The sequence below is a fragment of the Ochotona princeps genome, chromosome 18 (assembly GCF_030435755.1).
Source record: "Ochotona princeps isolate mOchPri1 chromosome 18, mOchPri1.hap1, whole genome shotgun sequence".
In the NCBI taxonomy this organism is placed as follows: Eukaryota; Metazoa; Chordata; class Mammalia; order Lagomorpha; family Ochotonidae; genus Ochotona; species Ochotona princeps.
Window position 1 is genome coordinate 39,555,742 of NC_080849.1, and position 20,338 is coordinate 39,576,079.

The 20,338-nt window shown below is 50.2% G+C and overlaps 1 protein-coding gene across 2 annotated transcripts in view; it reads right to left on the reverse strand.

Moving 5' to 3' along the window:
- The window catches only part of CABLES1 (Cdk5 and Abl enzyme substrate 1), a 94,208-nt gene extending 91,120 nt beyond the window's left edge, over positions 1-3,088 (reverse strand). Inside the window, exon 1 of one of the 2 annotated variants that reach the window (XM_058676864.1) lies at positions 1,913-3,088. In XM_058676864.1, the coding sequence (XP_058532847.1) occupies positions 1,913-2,685 (773 nt within the window). In that variant the 5' untranslated portion in view covers positions 2,686-3,088. The remainder of the gene's footprint in view (positions 1-1,912) is intronic. The other variant, XM_004579709.3, reaches the window with a different exon arrangement.
- Positions 3,089-20,338: the final 17,250 nt, after the last annotated feature.

Below are 20,338 nucleotides of genomic sequence, written 5' to 3' on the forward strand. Positions count from 1 at the left end.
ATGGAATTACACCGGCAGGCAGTTTCCTAAAAGCAGGCACACCGCACAAACGGACCCCGAACAGGCCAGCCCTGGCCTCGCTTCTGTGGCCTGTGCCCTAAACCACACTTTGTCTAGGCAGGTGCAAGAACTCACCGATCAGAACGCTGCGGATAATGTTCTTAAAAACATCCTAGGCTCGGCTAAGTGCACTGCCACTGCCCAGCCAATGCAACCTATCTTAGAAGGTCCTTCTTAAAGCAATTTCCCTGTATGTTTCCCTTTTCTGGACTTCCAATCGGATGCTGTGGGTAGCTGTCATCTTTTAATAAAATGCCTATCAAAGCTGCCCGCAAAGGACTATCTAGAAATAGTTACAGCAATGTGACTGTCAGGGGAAGGAGAGCCTCATCCACCAACTAACTCATCTCCCTGGGTTCAGGTGGCAGGGAGGGCCGCAGGAAGCAGCTGAAAGGTTCTAAGAGCAGTGCTAGACTCAGGAATCCTCACTAGAGCCCTCAGGCACCGGACACGGGTGTCCTGGACAAAGACCGCCATCTCACCTAAGTTACAGCTGCTCTCGGCACACGCACACATCGCTCTATCAGGACACACGCCAGCCCCGCACATGGGTTTAGAACAACACGTATGTTTATTATAACTCCAGTCATGACCCACTGACTGATGGGCCTTGACTCCCACATCGGGGGCTAGTGTCCAGCAACATCCAGCTGCCTGGAAGCTGTTGTGCGCTTGCACACACTCACCCAGCGGCAAGGGATTTCCCTACTGGCTGCTGACCGGCCACTGCACACTGCCTTGCCCTGACAAGGACCGCCAGAGCAGCTCAGTCACCTGTCCCCCATGGCGACAGTTCACCCCTGCAGTTCCAGGACTGCTGCTCCCAGCCCCACGGCAGCCCTGGGATCCTGCCCTGTGCACTGCAGACCAGGCACCATGGTGATTTCTTCACCCACTAGGCACCCTTCTGGATCAACTGGGGCTTGCTCGCCCCCTGGGTCCTTGGGGGCATTGCAAGTGAAGTTTACTCAGCTCAGAGCCAGCCTGGGCTTCAGGTGGGCCTTCCCTGACACAGGCTGGACAGAGATGCTGTTTCTGCCCATCTCCATGCCTGCACAATGCTCCCTTCCCACGACTGGGGAACCTGAGGCCCCAGGAGGCTGAAAGAACTATGAGTGGAGACCCTCACGGGGCAACTAATCTCGCAGTACACAAGGACAAGGAGCCCTCCCCCCCACCACCCGACTCCTTCTACCAGCAAGCGGCCCAGAGTTCCAGGCATTCATCAAGAGGCCTAACACCTTCAGACAACAAGCTAACAGCAAGCTCTTAACTGATTCAAACACACTTTTAGAGGACCACCAAAGTCCCATCTCCGCCCTGCCATGCCCACCCCCGGGGGTGGAGGTGGGGCTGGCACAAGGATTTGAAACAACTTAAGGCTTCGCAGAAAAGCAAAAGGCAAATGCCAACAAGCGCTTTGCGCGGGTCCCGCTGGTGGGAGCTGCTGGGGAGAGATTAAGGCAGGTTGGCTGCACGTGGGCATCCGCGCGGCACCGGCCGCAGGCCCCACCCTCTGCTCCTCTTCGCGCCCGGCCGCGTTGCGCTGCACCTGGGGAGCGCGCGCCGGGTCTGCACCCGCTAGCATAAACTTTGGGGGTGAGTGGGTGGGCGCATTTTCAGCAGCAGCTGCTCTCGGGGGTGCCGGACGTGGGCACCCACGTGTGACCACTCACTCCCTGTGGATTCCCCTACCTTTCCTTTTCCGTGCCCTTTAGTGGCTTGATATTAGGGCCAGCAGTTCAGGCCCTGGGTGAGGCGTGAAGGAAGGTGGGAGCGGACAGAACCCCAAGGCCCCAGGGACGGCGAGGAGGCGAGGAGGCGAGGAGCGCATCGCGTCCGGGAGACTCACCGGGACCTCTGCAGCTGCTCGAATGCGCTGGTGCTGCCGCCCTGACTGGGCTGCTCCAGGGAGCAGTAGTTCTGCGAGGTCTGTCTGGAGAAGGCCATGGGCAGGATTCCCTGAGTGAACGAGTTGAGGCGGCTCCGACTGCCGCTCGCGCTCCCGGGAGTCCCGGAACCCAAGAAGGCTGCCGTCGGCACCTGCACGCTGGTAAAAGCATCGTCCTCCTCCAGTTCCTCCTGCCCGGCGTCCCCGGGCCCGTCGGACGGCTGTGGCGAAGCACAGGCGCCGGGAGGCGCGGGCCGCGGCAGCTGCCACTGCTCCCCAGAGGCGCGGCTCGCGCCCAGCGCGCTCGCGAGTGCCCGCGTCGCCCCGGGACCCGGCACGGTGGCGTGGCCGCCCGGAGTCAGGGGCGGCGGCAGCAGCGAAGGCTGCGGGAAGCAGGGGCCGCCCCGCTCCGCGGCCGCCGCCAGCAGGCTGAGCCGAGTCCTCGCGCCGCAGGCGCTGCCGGCGCCTAGCTTGGCCGCGCCGCCCTCGTCGCCGCCCCACTCCTCGTCCTGCAGCGGTGGCCGTCCGTCCAGCGAGATGTTGGTGAGGAAGGAGAGCGCAGCCTGGCGCCGCCGCGGGTCCACGCGCGGCTTCCGGGGGGGATCGGGCGGCTGCGGCGGGGTCGGCGCGGCGGCCGCTGCAGACTCGGGCTGCGGCTGCAATCCGCCGGCGCCCGCGGCGTCGGTGCCGGCGCTGCCGCTGCGAGCGATCGTGCTGGCAGCCGCCGCCGCCATTGTGTCCGTCTGCGGCGGGATTTCCGCGAGACGGGAGAAGCGAGCGGCGCCGAGTGCTAAGCGGCGTGCGCGAGCGGCGGCGACCCGGGCTGGGCAGGGCGCGGGGCGCGGGCGGCGTGCGCGGCGGCCCGGCCCCCCTGCGGGCGGGTCATGCTGGCCCCGGTGCTCGGGCGGGGGGCGCCGCGGCCCGCCCCACGCGCGCCCCGGCTCGCCGCTGCTGCCGCCGCTGCTGCTCGCTGGCCGCCTGCCTGCCCGCCGCTCCCCTGGCCGGTGGGTCGCGCGGCCCAGCGTCCGTATTTATAGGTGCGCGCGCCCAGCGCTCGCACTCCCAAGCGCTCCTTGCAATAACACGGGGTCACGTGTGGGTAAAGAAACCTGGGAGGAAAACAAAGCCGCAGGCGCGGGAGGCGAAAGGGCCGGAGAAGAGGAAGAGGAGGAGAAGGGCGAGCCGGGCCGAGCGCGCGGAGGGGCGGCGATCTGTCGGCCTGTCCCGGCCGGCCGTCCAAGCCGCCGCCGCCGCCGCCGCTTCTGGCAGAGTTGGAAGTGCTCACGGGAGCCAGGTGCGGGAGGCAAGCACGTGTGCTCCGCACGCTGGCGCTGGGAACAAGGGGGTGCGTGCAGAATCCTCGCCATCAGGGCGTGGGGTGGGGGTGCGCCTGTGGAGTCTGCGAGATGATGGTGTGAGCCGCGAGCGAGTTAACCGGACCCTGCTTTGCCGGGGGGAGGGGCGGGGAGAACTGGACAGATTGGCCGGTCCTTATTACTGGTTACTGGGTTGGGTCCGTAGCTCCTCGGTGGAGAGCCCCACCTTAGAGCTGTCGCCGACCACTCAGGTTGTGTGTTATTCGTTCGCAGGCCGCGCGTGGCAACCCTGGCAGATACCAGAAGCGCACGCCTTTGCAAGTGCACGGGAGGTCAAGCACGTGATTGACACAGCCCCATGCACTGTGCGGTCGTTCTTCATCGGCCTCCTAGCAGTTTGTACTTCCACGTTCTGGAAAGATCACTTCATCCCCTTTGTCACTTGGCAGACTTTTGTGGCATTGAAGCACTCCCCAACACACAAGCTGGGACCAGTAGAGATCGTTACCCCTTTTAACTATTATTATTTCATAAACAATACCATGTCTTATACAGAGATGGGCTTCCCGACCTCAGGACGCGATTAACCCTCGGAGTTCTCTGTGGCTTCCAGCGGCCTGGGGGCGGGGGGCGGAGTTGGCAGTCCTTCTCCAACAAGCTCCTGGCTGGGCTGGGCAGCGCTGGGCTGCGGATGGAGGCGTTCCGTAGGAGCCAGGCAAAAGCCCGCGTGTGCCTGTTCCCCTGGGTGATTTAAATGACTTAAGCCAAAGCAGTGAGAAACCATTGTCACATTGCACCAAGCTCTGATGCCAGGGAAACCTTGCTACACTCTTTTGGGAGGAGAAGCAATGTGCTTGAGACCAACGGGTTCATTTAATTAAAGGTTTCCATTCAGCTCCGGAACTAATGGGTAACTCTGCGTTGAAATTCCACTCCATTTCAAGGGCAGCAAAGTAAGTTGACACACAGTGGTCAGTAAGGTGGAGTAGGAGATAGAGGCGTTTCAAGTTACAGAGGCTCAGGACAGACTGGGCACCGGGTCCTCCCCGGAACAATTGTTCATACTTTATTTGATGCCATTTTTAGGCCTTTAGGAAAAGTGGAGCCTGGTGTCTCTTTACAACAGCCTTACAGCTGTTAAGTCAACGCTTAATAACCAGCTCTGGGAAATTTCGTCAGGCTTGTAATTACTTTAACTACCTGGAAAGTTGTAGGCTCGTCTATTACCACTGCCTTAATTTACAAGACCGCTGGCCTGGTGGTGCTGGCTGATGGTGTTAGAGGAAAGCAGCCATCTGGGCTCCAGTAAACGCAAAAAAATAATTTTATTACCAAACTATAAATGTGAATTGCAGAACATAAAGCAAGGAGGAGCCAGAAAGAAGGAAAAAAAAGTAGCTTAAACTGTTGATTTCTGTCCTGTGTATGTTTTTAAGCAAAAGCTCAATGGGGTTGTTTGCATCTTGAGAATTCTACCTGCTGGGTTGTGATCATCTCTCCTTGTGGGATGTTCTGCAGCCTCACTTTCGTGTCAGCACAGTGTTCCATTGGCTGGAGCGGCTAAGCTATTAAACTTGTGCATTTAACAATCTGGTTTCCATGTTGCTGTTAGAGAGTGATATTGACAGCTTCTTCGATTTCCAGGTCTTGCTACTTCTGGTAGTATTTTCCTTGGTTTAAATGGTTGCTGGGACAAATGTCAGCTCCCGTTTCCAAGGCTCCCTGCCTGGGCGATGGTTCTAATCTGCCACTGTAAGTGTCAAATATGCAAACTAAACCTCAGCTGCTTCTGTGGTCCCCTGATGGGAATCTTGAATAATTTATTGTCTATCTACCAGGTGCCGGCCACAGTAATTCTAAAAACTTAGGAGCGCCCTGGGCCGGTGATGGTGGGGACATCACCACTGATATTTCATCAACAAGACTTGGGAAAAATTAGAGAACATATTTGAGTCATCTGGCACAATATGTGGTAAGGCCAGCACCCACAGAGGTGTGACTTAAAGAAGCCAGGCATGTGCTTGCGCCCTCTGCTGGTGAGCATGATTTATGGGAGGGGGCAGCCTTTATGCTACAAAATTGACTTGACTCTAGAGGAACTACTATAGACTTTGGGGTAAGAGAATTTGGAGTTAGACCCAGCACGGTAGTCTAGTGGCTAAAGTCCTCACCTTACATGCGCCAGGATCCCATATGGGTGCCAGTTTGTGTCCGGGCTGTTCCACTTCCCTTCCTGCTCCCTGCTTGTGGCCTGAGAAAGCAATTGGGACCCTGCACCCCCGTGGGAGACTGGGAAGAAGCTCTGGGCTCCTGGCTTCAGATTGGCTCAGCTCCGGCCATTACAGCCGCTTGGGGAATGTACCGGCGGATAGATGGTCTTTCTCTCTGTCTCACCTTTTCTCTGTAAATCTGACTTTCCAATAAAAAATAAAATTAATCTTTTAGAGAGAGAGAGAGAGAATTGGGAGTTTAAGAGCAAGTCACTCAGCCTTTGCTGAGCCCGTTTTGCTTTGTGGGTTTTGGGTACCCTTGAGGCTGCACAAGGAGCATTTTGTAAACCTGAAAGTACTTATTGGGATGTTACTTGAGGCAGGCATTTTCCCATCTCCACCTATTGGAGTGTCTGGGTCTGACTCCTGGCTACAGCAACAGGCTATAACTCTGTGCTAACACAGAGCCTGGGAGCCACTGCTGATGGCCGACGCCACCGAGGTTGGTCCTGTGCCTGGCTGGCTGTGGGCGATTGCCCCTGGGACCCTGCATGCTACCCGGTGGGCATGGCTCACTGCTTCTCTGCCCATGACCTGAGGCACAGCTTCCAGCCCTGTGTGCGGATCAATGCCTTATATAGTCTTTGGTGGGCGGGGGGACTTCCAGAAGATGCCTTCATGTCCTCCTGTCCTTAGCCATGAACTTAAAACTTGTGCATAATAAAACAGACATTCCTCACCAGCTTGTCTCTGGTGGTTCCGTCGCCTCACCCTCGGTGACCTCAGGGCCTGCTGGCAGGTTTAAACCTCTGAGGCCTGGCCAGCCCCAACCGTGGTAGGTATCTGGGGACTGAACCAGTAGATGGAAGCGCAAACGCTAGCTTGTCAGTCTCCGTCTCCCCACCTCTCAAGAAAAAAAAAAAGTGTCATTGGTTATGTATGCTATCATAATGTATTTAATCCCTAACTTACTCCAAGGTCACTTATTTTTCAGCCATTTTATGTGTTGGCCTGAGGACTTGGCACCCTGTGTCCACATGGAAGAACTGGATGAAGCTCCTGGCTCCTGGCTTTGACCTGGCATTGGCCATTGGAGCCATCTGGGAAGTGAACCAGTAGGTGGAAGAGCTCTGTGTCTCTCTCCTTCTCTCTGTATAATTCTGCTTTTCAAAGGAACAAATAAATAATAAATCTTTAAAAATGAAAAAAAAACCAGCAATGTTTGGCTGCCAGCCACTGGCTCCGCCCGTCCTTTGCTTTCAGATCATGCCTTCTGCCACTGTCTCCCGAGAACCTTCTTCGATGCTTGAACTCAAAATTTGTGTAATAGTTTGATAGATTAACATGGAAGATCATTTTTTAAAGAGAATCTGTAAGTAGTCTCTGGCCCTTTAAAAATGATAAAATTTCAGTGGAACAAGAAGTCTGAAACTCAGCTTAGGTATAACAGCAGACATCACTTGGAACGGAAGTGGAGGAGCCGGCCTGCGAGGCCAGCATGCCCTAGGAGCCGGGTTGGAGCCCCAGCAGCTCTGATTCTGATTGGCTCCCTGCTGATGAGCCTGGAAAGGTTGGGGAAGCTGACTCAATTAGGCCCCTACCGCCCATGTGTTCTGGGCTCTTGGCTTCCAGACATTGTGGCCATTTGCAGGAGTGAACTAGGGTATAGAAGATTTATTTTTCTCTCCCTCTTTTTCTTTCATTCTTTCAGATTAAAAAAAAAAAAACACCCTCCTTTCAAAATGGTGGGAAAAAAAAAATAACAGAAGTGGAAACAAGGCTTTAAACTCAGACGACAATCGGGGGGCTCTAATGCCAGCCTAGGCTCTCAGACGTGTGTGACCTTGTAACATCTCCAGTTTGGACAAGTTGTAAGCTTTTTGCCTTGATAGCTTCTTCTGCCAAGGTAGAGTTAGCACTGTTTTACCCATGGACTTGTGAGGGTTACAAGCGTATCAGTTATGTAACTGGCAGAGGCTGTGGCATTCAGCGGGTAGCAATTGGAAAAAAAGGCACAACATGGAGGACACACATGAGAAAGGTCGGGCTGCTTTAAGCGCCAGGTTTTTGTAGTTTCCCTTGGTCCTGCCAGGCAGAAAGGAGTGCCAGAAATGTCAGCTGTCATCTCCTGTTCATATCAGATGTATTTCGCATGCGTTCCATCAGGCTGCAGGCTGCTGCCTGCCGAGCGAATACACAGCGGCAGACTGGGCCGTCCGTCCGAGCACAGGCACTGCACCCCAGAGGCACCTGCTGCTTTCCCTAATGCGGTCAGAGTCAGAGCCACTGAAATCAGAAGCAGCGAATGGCTGAGGGATGGCCCTCTGTGCCCCTGGCACATCCCCGTGGACCTCATCTCCCCACGGGGATGTGTAGTCACCTCTGCTGGTCTGGGGGAACACACAGAGGCAGGGAGGCTGCGATGGGGTCAGAGGAGGCCTCCTGTTCCACTTTATGATGTGGCATAGATACCTCAGTTTCCCCAGGACATCTGACATCAGACACCCCTGTTTAAATAAGTCCTCCCTAGCAGTTCAGGAGCATTCGATGGAATGAGTCATACGCAGGCCCTTCTGGCAGCTTAGACAATGTGACTTACTCATTCGGCTCCTTTCAGTCCTCCCTGAATGCCAACCCTGTGTCAGGTTAGGATTACGCTCTGCAAGGACCGAAGGAGACCAACATCGCATGATCTGACCCTGGCACCCTCAAGCTAATAGCAGTGAAAGGCATATTAGGACTTGTGTGTTCCCGGAATGCAGTAAGCGCTTTTCTAAGAAAGCTGTGCGCCCAAGGTTCAGCTGTGCCCAGCACCCTCCCTCTGAGGAGCGGCTTTGCCACCTTCGCCTCCAGAGCCATCTGGGAGACACTGTTGTCTCTCTGCGTGGGTGAAATGCCATGAGGTCACCATGTGCTGCCTCTTCCTGCCAAAGGACCTGCCCAGCCCTCAGTGAGTGACTCCAGCAGCTCCCCACTGGACCCTGAACTGGAAGAAAGAGGAAGAGGAAGGTTTGCCTGTGGCTCCTGCCTAGGATGTTGATGGGCTCTGGGCTTTTGGAACTTGAGTTCTAAGAGTTCTGAGAGGGCCCAGCACGGTAGCCTAGTAGCTAAAGTCCTTGCCTTGCACGCGCTGAGATCCCAAATGGACGCCAGTTTGCGACCTGCCAGCCCCACTTCCCATCCAGCTCCCTGCTTGTGGCCTGGGAAAGCAGTTGAGGACACCCCAAAGCCTTGGGACCCTGCACCTGCATGGGAGTCCCAGAGGAGGATCAGCTCAGCTCTGACCACTGTGGCCACTTGGGGAGTGAATCAACATATGGAAGATCTTCCTCTCTGTCTCTGCTTCTCTCTGTATATCTGATTTTCTAATAAAAAATAAAATAAATCTTAAAAAAAAGAATTCTGAGAGAAGCAGGACATGGAGATGCCCATTGAAATGTAGGAAGAGCCACATACATGTGTATTCCTAGTTTATTCAGAACAGTAGCTCACATTCAGAACAGATGTGGGCACCCTGACACTCCAATGACAAGTGTCAGTGTCCCGCACTCCTTCTAACTGCCACCATCTTGCTGGAGAGGTGTCGGAGACCATAGTGCAGAACATTTGTCCTTCACATTTCCTTGCGCCACCATTCTTGCTTGGACTCGGCCCCACTGGCTGTGGTGGAGGAGGGGCAGGCTTTCAGAAGGAACTCAACTTGTGCTGGGAACGTGTGCCGCTCAAAGCTGCAGGCTTGCCTCTGATTGGGACCTCTGGAGCTTGCTTTCTGAATCTCTAAGCTAGAGCAAATCCAATTTCTCTTACTCAGTTGTTGGACAGATGAAAAATAAGACATGCAAAACACCTAGCAGATGTCCAGCACACAGTGGGTGCTTGTGAGTGGTGGCTGTTGTAGCATGCAGATGCCGGGTAGGGACACACAACCCTGGGGAGGTACACTGGTCAGTGAGGTCTTTTATTTCATGGCCTGCACAGAAAACAAACAAACAAAACAAAACAAAACAAAACTCCACGTTCTCCATACACATGCAATACTGCTGACACCAATGTGTGATAGGATTTTCCTACACTAGCTGGTTGTTCTATAATTCAGTCCAGTGCTGAGACTGTGGATTGAAGTTCAGCATCCCGGGCCTCCAAGTAAAGGGTTCAGCCTCACAGTCCTGCCACTACTTCAAGCCCAAGTAAAGGGTCCCTAGAATACCCTGTTGTGGAACCAGTTCCCTCCGTGGACTGGTTTATGGTAAAGAATATGACACAGCACAGGTGAAGAGGGACAGGGAAAAGCCAGGAAGGGACCCACACTTGTGCGTTCTGAGGAACGCACAAGTGTGGTCACCAACCAGGAAGCTCCCCTAGAACTGTCTTTGAGGGACTCTTTTGGGTAAGCTGCATCTCACAGCTACTTACCCAGTCTCAGCTTCTCTCCTCTCCTGGGGATGGGGGAGGTAGGGTCGTAGGTTCCAATCTTCAGCTCATGGCTTGGCTGCTTCAGTGATCAGCTTCCATCCTGGAGGGAGCCAGAAGCCCAGTTAGAGGAGCCTTGGAACTAAACAGTCTTCTCTCACAGGAAGTGGCAGTGAGACCAAAGACGAACTCTTGGTGTTCCTAGGAAGTGACTGAAGTATTGCGGGGCCAAGAACCAGGGGTAGAGGTCAAGTGTGTACCTCTTATGTCATACTGCCATGGGAGACTTCTGGGGTCAAAATGGATAGGAACACACATTCCAGATGCTTCTATGAGATGCCCTCAAGTCTTCCAACAGGAGAATTTTTCACATCCAAAACAGCACCCATAGCTTCACTATAGAATCGATAGGCTGTTGGCATCTTAGAGAAAACCACTGCATTTTCTTTGCTGGATTACCTTTGCACCCTGGTTTTGTTTTCATTGAAATGACACTGACCTGTATGAATAAGCAACTCATAGACAATAGAAAAATCATTTGTGTGTGATTACAGTTTATAAACACTAACTTATAGGTGGCCACATGAGGGCCAGAGAAAGCTCTGCTACTCTGCCCACCCAGAGCTAGAGGTGGTCCTGCCTGGCAGGTGCCGTGTCTCCCAATCTAACAGTATCCCCTGACAGTGTTTGCATGTTTCCAGAGCATTCGTGCATCAGGTGGGATGCCCGTGATCAGGCTTTTGTCTGGCCTTGGGCACTTTGGCTCGACTACATGGTGGCCAGGGGACTGTTGACCGTCCCACTTGCAAAGCCAGCTCACAGAAGAATGGGAATGCCTGGAAGGAAATTCCTAGGAAGGAAAGGAGCAGTGAAGGGATGGACTGTCCTTGCTGCTGGTGTAGTATGCATTGGAACAAACCACCTCATTGGCATCTCTGTCAAGAGCCATAAAAAGTTCATGGTTGAGAGCAAGTGCTTTGAGTCAGAACAGACCAGAACTTGGTATTGAGTGAGATCTTGGTATTGAGTGCACCAAGCTCATTTCTCAACTTCTTTGTGCTTCAATTTCATCACCTGTAGAATGGCAATGATGCTCTCCCCCTGACAGCGTTGTTACAAGGATTCAGTACAGTGACACATGAAAAAAATAAATGTCTGGAACATGGCAAGTACTCAGGAACTGTGGTTACTGTGTCATTCTAAGGAGCAATTGAGAAATAAGGTGAAAGATTGATGCAGAAAAATACCCATTGCAACATTGTTTAAAATAAAGAACATTTGGAAAAAGAAATCCTACATGTAGAACAACACAAGAATAAGTTACACTTTCTTCAAACAATGGCAAACTGTGCTTTGTCTCCAAAATTTATTTTTACTAAGATTTCTTAATGATATATTTTCAAAATAATGCTAACCAAACAAATTAATAAAGATGAGATTTATCTTATACCTCAACTTTATTTTGAAAGATGAATAGAATTACTTTAAATACAAATATGTATCTAAAGGCTTTCTATAGCCAGAAGGTTCAGTCACTATCTAGTAGGATTATGCTAACTTTTGTTTGCTTTATTTTGGTTAGGTACATAGAAATAAGAGTGTGGTCATATGATGTTCTGATTAGCGAGTGACATGTTTGCTGAGAACCAAATTGAAGAAGCATTCAGCTGGCAAATGTGTATGAGGGATTGAAGAAGTCTAAAAGAGTCAGGAGGGTTAGAATCCTTTGTGCAATTTCTGTAATTAATGTTCACTGAGCGCCTACTGTATGCCATCCTCTAATGGGCACCCAGAGTAAGAAAAAGCCCAGACTTCAAAGGCTCGGCAGCCAATAAAACTGGGCAAAGGGGACCTGGGTGCAAATCCTGAAACGGATCTTTCCACATGTGCAGTTTCCTTCAATTCTCTCCATGTCCATTTTCCATGTCAGATGAATAAACTGAGGCACCAGCAAGTTAACCATCATCTGGAGTCCTCCTGCCCCCCGGCCTGGTCCCCCAAGTCATCACTAGATGGGCACTATTCGCTCTGTTAGAGATGGTGGAACTGGGATTCTGGGACCAGAATGGCCCCAGGGGAGGTCGGAATTTGGATTTGTGCAGGCTGTAGCGTGCATGCGAGCCAGGGCATTTCAGGCCATGCGCAGGCGCAGGGATATGAACATCGGGACTCTGTCACAACTCTGTCAGGCCTGGGGCAGTGGAAACTTGGACTGGGCAGTGAGAATGGAACAGAAAGGTCAAGTACAGGAGACTTTCGGAAGGAAAACTGGCTTTCAGATCACCAGTCTTGGGTACAGCAGCAGTTCTTGAAAGAGCACAAAGTACCCCAGGCAGGGGAGAGCGAATCTGAGGGTCTAACACCAGTTCAACTTTGTACACCTCACGCTGTGGTCCATGATGGGGCCAAATCTCGTTTTTCTGGATTGCAGACTGACCTGGCTGTATCTCACTGAAGTGGGCTTAGAGATTATCCCAGCACAGTCCTCACTTTGGTTGCACGAGGCTTAGAGCTTGTGTCTCAGCCATCATCTCATACCCCAGGGGTCCTGAGTTACAGGCTTGAGCTGAATCCATTTCTGGCCTCGCATATTGATACGTCCGAGAAATAGCTTTGGAAACAAAGCATTCCAGGATCAATCCCACACTCTAGGCCCCTATAGATTTCAGGTAACATAATCAAAGTCAAAGTTGATGGAGAAGTGTGGCAGGTATTTGGCACAGCCGTTCAGATCCTGCTTAGGATGGTCACAACCCTTAGCAGATGACCTGGGTCTGAGTCCCAGCTCAGCTTCCAATTCCAGCTTCTTGTTATTGAGCACCCTGGGAGGTAGCAGGATATGGCTCAAGAGCTTGATTCTCTGTTGCCTGTGGGAGACTTGGAAGTGGAACAGCCGGGACTCAAACTGGCACCCCGAGAGATACAGCTTTTCTAAGGATGATACACAACCCAGAAATCATAAAAGCAAAAGTGAATTCAGTTATCAAAACTAAAATTACAGATGTTTACATGGAGAAAAGCAAAACTAGGGAGGGTGGTGGCTGTTGTGGTGTAGCACCTTACGCTGCCATTTGCAGTAACCATGTCTTGGAGCAGAGCACCAGTTTGAACTGTTCTACTTCTTATCCAGCTCCTTGTTTATGCATCCTGGGGGGAGAATGCACATGTTAGCATAAGTGTTTGAGGCTCTGCCACATATGTGGAAGGTGCTGATGGAGTTTCAGGTTTCTTGCTAGCTTGCTCTGCCTTTTAAGTAAATGGAGAGAAAATGAACGAGAAGGGGGAAGGGGAGGAGAGGGGAGAGAAGGGTAGAGAAGAGGAGAACAGGGAAGAGAAAAGAAAAAAGAAGAGAAAAAAGCCAAAAGCAGGGGTGGACGTTTAGAGCAATAGTTAAGATGCCACTCCTAGCACCCATAATCCAGTCCTAGCTCACTTCCGATTCCACCTTCCTGTTCATGTGCATCGGAAGGCAGCAGGTGTTGGCTCCAGTACCAGGTGCCTGGCCACCTGTGTTGGAGTTCTGAGTGGAGGTCCTGTCTCCTGGCTTCAGGCTGAGCCAGCCTGCTTGGTGCAGGCTTTTCCTGCAGATGTAGGCATTTGCGGAGTAAAGCAGCAGATGAGGAATATTTTTCTCCATCTTGCTGCCTTTAAAATAAAATGACTATATTTTTTAAAAGCCCAATATTTTAAGTTAAAAGGCAAACATGCTGGATGAAAATATTTGCAATGCATAATGCATAAACATACCTTTCCTTAATAGTAAAGAAATCTGAAACAGCTTTTTTTTTTTTTTAAGATCAATAGCACAATAGAGAAATGGGCAAATGAACTGGAAGAACGAAGGGCACTCGTATACAGAAAAAGATACTCCACTTCTTTCATGATACAGGACAAAGAAAAATTCTTATGAGATACAGCTTCTTACCCACCAGATTGGCGGAGGTCAAAACATTTAAGAACGCATTCCTGTCTGTTGTGTGTTGGCTGAGGGGGAAGAAAGCACATTAATATCATGTCTGGAAAGTTTTCTTTAGTGACTGAACATGTAGTAGGTCTTGTAACCCACTCCTGAGTATTCATCCGGTTGATACACTAGCATGCATGGAAAATAGTTTGAGAGTGTTGAAAAAAGTTCATGGATAATGGAAATAAAACTGAGTTTATTTTGGTGTAAAATATTTTGATGTAAAAATTATTTTCATAATAGATGAAAAATGTGTCCTGTGAGAAAATGACGCATGCTTTCGTAGTAAATTCTTATTTTAATTGCGCTGTTTCATAGACTTTTTGAAGTGTCCTTGTTATTTGTTGCAATGATACTTGAAATGGGAACTTGTTGGAAGGGCCATCCTAACCAAGTCTGGCACATCCATTCAGCCAAGCATTTTGCAGCTGCTAAACGAATAGAATAATTCTTGTGCAGGTTTGATGTGGAAGACCTCCAAGTGTTTTGATGTGGAAAGAGCAAGCTGAATAATGGTGCGTATCTTACAAGATCCGTCACATGAACACAAACACGAGTGAGCAATTCGCAGTTAAGACACTGCTTCGCAGGCAGGGTTTGCAGCTCCTTGTCTCCGGCACTCCACACCCCCTCCCTCTGTAACCTGCATTACCTGATGATCACTGTCTGTCCCCCTGTCCCCACCCCTGTGGGTTCCTTGAGGTCAAGGACCCTGTCTTACTCAAATTCTTCACCTGGCCAGGGCTGGGAATCACAGAAGGCACTGAAAAAGGGAGAAACAAAATCAAACTCTGGAATGAATGAATATACTAAAAGTTCTGGAGCTCCCACCTGAGGGAGTGGCCGATGCTGCAGCAAGATTGGAAGGTGGGTACACTGAGGCTGTCACCTGTGGGACAGGGCAGGGGACAAAACAGAGATATTGCAGGTGTAACGAGCACCTCACCTTGGGCAGAATGAGGAGGGAAAGGACCCCGCAAGGACCAGAAGGCTGGGCTCTCAGAATTAAGGAGACCCTTTTTCTTGATTTAGTTGCTTTTTGAAAAGGTTTACTTTCATTCAATTTGAAAGGCAAAGAAATTCACATCCATCTTCTACCTGCTGGTCAGTCCCCTCAGGGTCTGTAACAAACTTAGCTGAAGCAAGGAGCCTGAAACCCTGAGTGTCCGCAAAGTGTGGCAGGTCCCCAAGTGCTGGAGCCACCATCATCTTCTGCCCCCTCTCTCCTACCCGGTACACATCAGCAGGGAGCTGGGTTGGGAGGGGAGAGCTTTGACTCCAACCCGGGCACTGTAACATGGGACATGGGCTCTCCCAAAGTGATATCTTAACCACTGCTGCAAGCGGTCCTCCCAGGACACTCATTTGATGGGATATTCAAAACGAGTTCAGTATGCAGGACAATTCTCTGTGGTGGGCGACTGCTTCACATGTCACAGGTCACCTGGAGCCCCTGGCCTCACATGCTAAACGCCAGTCAAGCATCCTGACCGACCATGATGACAACTCAAGATGTCCCTAGCTTATTCCCACCCACCTTGGGTGTGGGTTAGCCTTAGTCCTATTTCTTTAGGAGGTGGCGGTTGATGCTGGCAGCCCAGGGCAGGTTACAGACCATGTGGGGTTTAGATTTAAAGGACTTTGTTTTTTTCACGACCCAAAGCCCAGTTAACAGACTGGAACTGAATGCCTGGGTTCCTCCTAGCATGAACTTCTACGGAACCTGGAGCTACAAAAGGTCCAACCGGCATGAGGTCTGTGGGCTTGGGCCATTCTCTTCCTGCCAGCGTGGTGGCCAACAGGAATGCAGCTGACCTGCAGAGTTAAACACAGCAGCAGCATTCACGATAGCTGAACTGTGCAAGCTGCTCAAATGTCCCTCCACGGATGGATGCCTAAACAAAATGTGGTCTGTACACACTATGGAGACCAACTTAGCCTTCAAAAGGTAGGGAGTGTCTGACACATGCTGCACAGTGGATGCCTTGAGGACATGGTGGGGGACCACAGCTGCCTGGGAGTGACTGATCAATGGACATAGCATCAGTCGTGTAAGGTGGTGAGTTCTATGGGTGCATGGTGGTGATGGTTGTGCTGCAGTGTGAATGCGCTGAACTGTGCACTTAAAAGTAGCTAAAATGATCAGCTTCCAATCATTACAATTACATAGGTAGGGTCCCTGTGCAGTGGTCTAGTGGCTAAAGTCCTCTCCTTGAACGCACCGGGATCCCATATGGATGCTGGTTCTAATCCCGGCAGCTCTGCTTCCCATCCAGCTCCCTGCTTGTGGCCTGGGAAAGCAGTTGAGGACAGCCCAAAGCCTTGGGACCCTGTGCCCATGTAGAAGACCTGGAGAAAGCTCCTGACTCCTGGCTTTGGATCAGCTCAGTTGTGGCCATTGTGACCACTTGGGGAGTAAATCAATGAATGGGAGGCCTTCCTCTGTCTCTCCGCCTCTCTGTATGTCTGAATTTCCAATAAAAATAAATAAATCTTTTAAAAAAATTTACATATGTATATTCAAGGGAGATCAAGTACAAATGGAAGAAGAGAAATCAAGTTTCAGCCCTTGGATTGATCAGGATGGTGAATCTTGGCCAAGTTAACCTCTTTGGGCACTGGTTCGAGCCCCAGTTGCTCTACTTCTGATTTAGCTCTCTGTTTACAGCCTGATAGAACAGTGGAGGATGGCTCAAAGCCTTGGGCCTTTGCACCCACATTAGAGTTCTATAAGAAGCTCCTGGCTTCAGCCTGGTTTAGTTCTGGCTGTTGTGTCCATCTGGGGAGTAACTAGCGAGTGGAAATGTCCCTCTCTATTTCTACATCTCTGCCTTCCAAATAAATAAATGTTTTTAAAAAGATACTTAACGCCTTGAAGTCCCAGTCTCTCCTCACTAGGAAATGGTGGTGCTTACAGAAATCTTACTGGATTCGCAAGGGTACAAGGTTAAGCAAAGGATGGCCTACGGCGCCCCTGGGTCTTTCTTCCTGTACAGGGGTAGCCACTCCTGCTACCTGCCTCCCGCTGAGCCAGTCCCCCAGGCCTCTCCCTGCAGCTTGCCTTTGCCCTGTTCCACTGACCCCCCAGGAATGCTCTCCTTCAGGGTGATCACTGCTATTGACAGCAAGAACAGTTCATTTTCTTCTGTTTTGTTTAAACAGTGGTTTGATTGGAAAGTGCTTTCTGGTGTAGCAGTTGTCAATGGGCTGGAGGTAAAGCCCAGAGCATTTAACCCAGCTAGTCATTAACTCCCAGGAAATGTTACCACCTGGCTGGAGACTCAGACATGGGTCGGAAGAGACAAAGACCTGTTTCCTTTTCTGCCAGAACCATTAAGGGCTGGAGTGTATGTTGCCATAGACACGTTGCTGGCTCTAGGCAGCCTTGGACTGGCCTCTCCTGCACCCAGCTGACCAACCAGTCCACGTGGCTTTTTTTTATCAGGAGCAGCTGTGCCTCCCAAGCACCTATAATGAATATCTGCAGCTCCAGGCTCCAACAGGAATCCTCAAGCCCCCGCTTGTCACCATAATTGCCTTGGGAAGTGTGTCTAATTACATGGTTCTTTCTGCCCACTCCAGGCTGCCTTCTTGTATACACTGTATGAACTGCAGAAAACCAGGATCTCTTCGCGGGGACTCTGGACTGCTCCAAATTGCTGTGTAGTTGTTTTTAACTTAGTGGTTAAGCATTAGTAGGTGTAAAGGGCATCATTTTTGTGAACAAAAAACATGAAAAGAACAGCATGTATCTTGTTCTTTATAATTCTCTGTAGAGGTCAGAAACCATTTCAGCAAGACAGCTGTATAATGACACAGCTCTAACACATGGACTGTTCAGTTCAACCATTGCAGCAGGGGACTCATAAACTATTTTCCATTGTTGCATAGGTTCTTGGTGTTGAAAGCATCATTACTTTGGGACTCTCTTAGTTTAGGAAATTTTCCAAGACCTAAAGCAACGCTCAGCAATGACTCATAGAGACAATTCTGAAGTCAAGGTAAACCTACTTCCAGATACTCCTGTTGACACATGAAGTTTTCTCTGCAGCTGGCCAATCTGGGTCATTCTTTAGCTCTTCAGTAAGGGGCAGCCGTCAGACATGTGTTTAGAAAGTGAGTCGGGACGGTGTCTCCCCCTCCCCTTTTGAGAGGCACCCCACCTCTGGAGGTGTTTTCCCCTTCCTTCCCCCTTCCCTGCTGACCTGGTCCCTTCACAAATAAACTTATCTGTCTGCAACAGAAAATAGAAAGCAAGCAAGCAAGTGAGTTAGGAGACTTTGGGGAGGGGTTAGTCAATGTCCCTTTATCATTTTAAAAGACAGTTTAGTTAAATCAGCGGATCACTTTGTCCTACAGGTTGCTTTCAGCCATCTTCTTTTAAGAGTTTGCTTGAGAAGGTGGATATTTGGCCTCCTGGCTAAGACCCTGAGTCCCATGTTTGCATGCCTAAGTTTGCCTGACTCAGTTCACAGTTCCAGCCTCGTGCCAATGCAGACTACAGGAGGCAGGCATGATAGCTCATGGAGTTGGGTCCCTAGGAGTTGCTGACTTCAGGTTTTAGCCCAGACCCAGCTTCAAAGACATTTGGAGAGTGAATGGAGATGTCTTTCCAAAGAAAAACAAAAAGCAGGAAAAAAATTACCCAGAGGCCCACTAGATCTTCTCTCCTTGGCTCCATTCTAAGCCCCAGCTATAACCTGCATGAGGTCAAAACTGCATACCCTGAAGACCTGGTTCTTGCAGATGGAGGTGAAGTCCAGAGCATTTGCCAATGCTTTCTGGCACTGGAGAGATGCCAATCATACATGTCTCTGAATTTGTCCTCTTGGTTGCTTCTGGATGCCAAGCCTGAAAGGTTGAGGGGAAAAAAAAAAAAAACATAGCCTGCTGTAACTTCTCTGTCCTTGGTCATATGCCGCATAGGGTGTGATGTGGAGGCAGAGACTTTCTGGAAAACTCTGAAATGGCACACACAAATGCCCCAGAAGCATGTGTCCATAGCCCATTGATATTATTTAAAGCTTCCTGACTCCAAAAGGGGAGCTCATGAAAAGTCAGCATATTCCACAACATTCCCATACCATACAGTGAGGAAAACAGGACCTTCAAGGTGAAGGAGTCAGGGATCCAGGCACGTTGACTTAATTGGCTAAATCCTCACCCTGCAAGTTCCAGCATCCCATAGTGGCACTGGTGCATGTCCCGGCTGCTCCACTTCCCATCCAGCTCCCTGCCTGTGGCCTGGGAAAGCAGTCGAGGATGACACAGGACCTTGGGACCCTGCACCTGCATGGAGACACAGAAGAAGCTCCTGGTTTCAGATTGGCTCAGCTCTGGCTGTTGTGGCCATTTGGGGAGTGAACCAGTGGATGGAAGATCTTTTTCTCTGTCTTCCTCTCTGAAAATCTACCTTCCAATGAAAATAAGTGAATCTTAAAAAAAAAAAAACTTGAAGAAGTTAGATTTTTAAAAATATTGATGTATTTATTTATTTGAAAGAGCTATATATATATATTTCATATATATATTTCATATATATATTTCATATATATATTTCATATATATTTCATATATATATTTCATATATATATATATATATAGAGAGAGAGAGAGAGAGAGAGAGAGAGAGAGACAAAGAGAGATCTTCCATCTGCTGCTGGTTCACTCCCCAGATGGCCACAGTGATTAACCAGGATGAACTCAGAAGTCATGGGTATAATCCAGGCCTCACACATACCCAAGTACTTGGGCCATCCTTCGCTGTTTCTCCCAGGCCAATAGTAGGAAGCTGGATTGGAAGTAGAGCAGCCACGATGGGCATCATGTTGCAGGCAGAGATTTTACTTACTATGCCACAATGCCAGCCCCAGAATCAGATATTTTGATGTAAACATTTTTGAAGATGTATATACAGGAGTATAAAAAAAGTGCTTGGAAATGCATTATGAAAAAAATACACATGAATTTCAATTTTTTTTCAACCAAAACAAGCTTATCTTTTAATCCCATTTTCACACACTTTCAAGCCTCATATGCTGTGGCTTTATGGAGTGACGCTATAACTTCTTTAACCAAGTCCCAATGGTTGCGCATTAATCCCAGTCTTCTGCTGTTAAAAGCAATACTCATGGGCCCAGCGTGGTAGCCTAGTGGCTGAAGTCCTCACCTTGCATGCCCTGGGAACCCATGTGGGTGCTGGTTTGTGTCCTGGCAGCCCTGCTTCCCATCCAGCTCCCTGTTTGTGGCCTGGGAAAGCAGTTGAGGATGACCCAAAGCCTTGGAACCTTGTGCCCTTGTGCCCTTGTGGGAGACCCAGAAGAAACTTCCGACTTCTGGCTTTGGATCAGCTCAGCTCTGGTCGCTGTAGCCACTTAAGGAATGCACCAGTGGACAGAGGATCTTCCTCTCTGTGTCTCATTCTCTCTGTGTATATAACTTTCCAGTAAAAATATAAAAAAAAAATCTTAAAGAAAAAAACAAGACT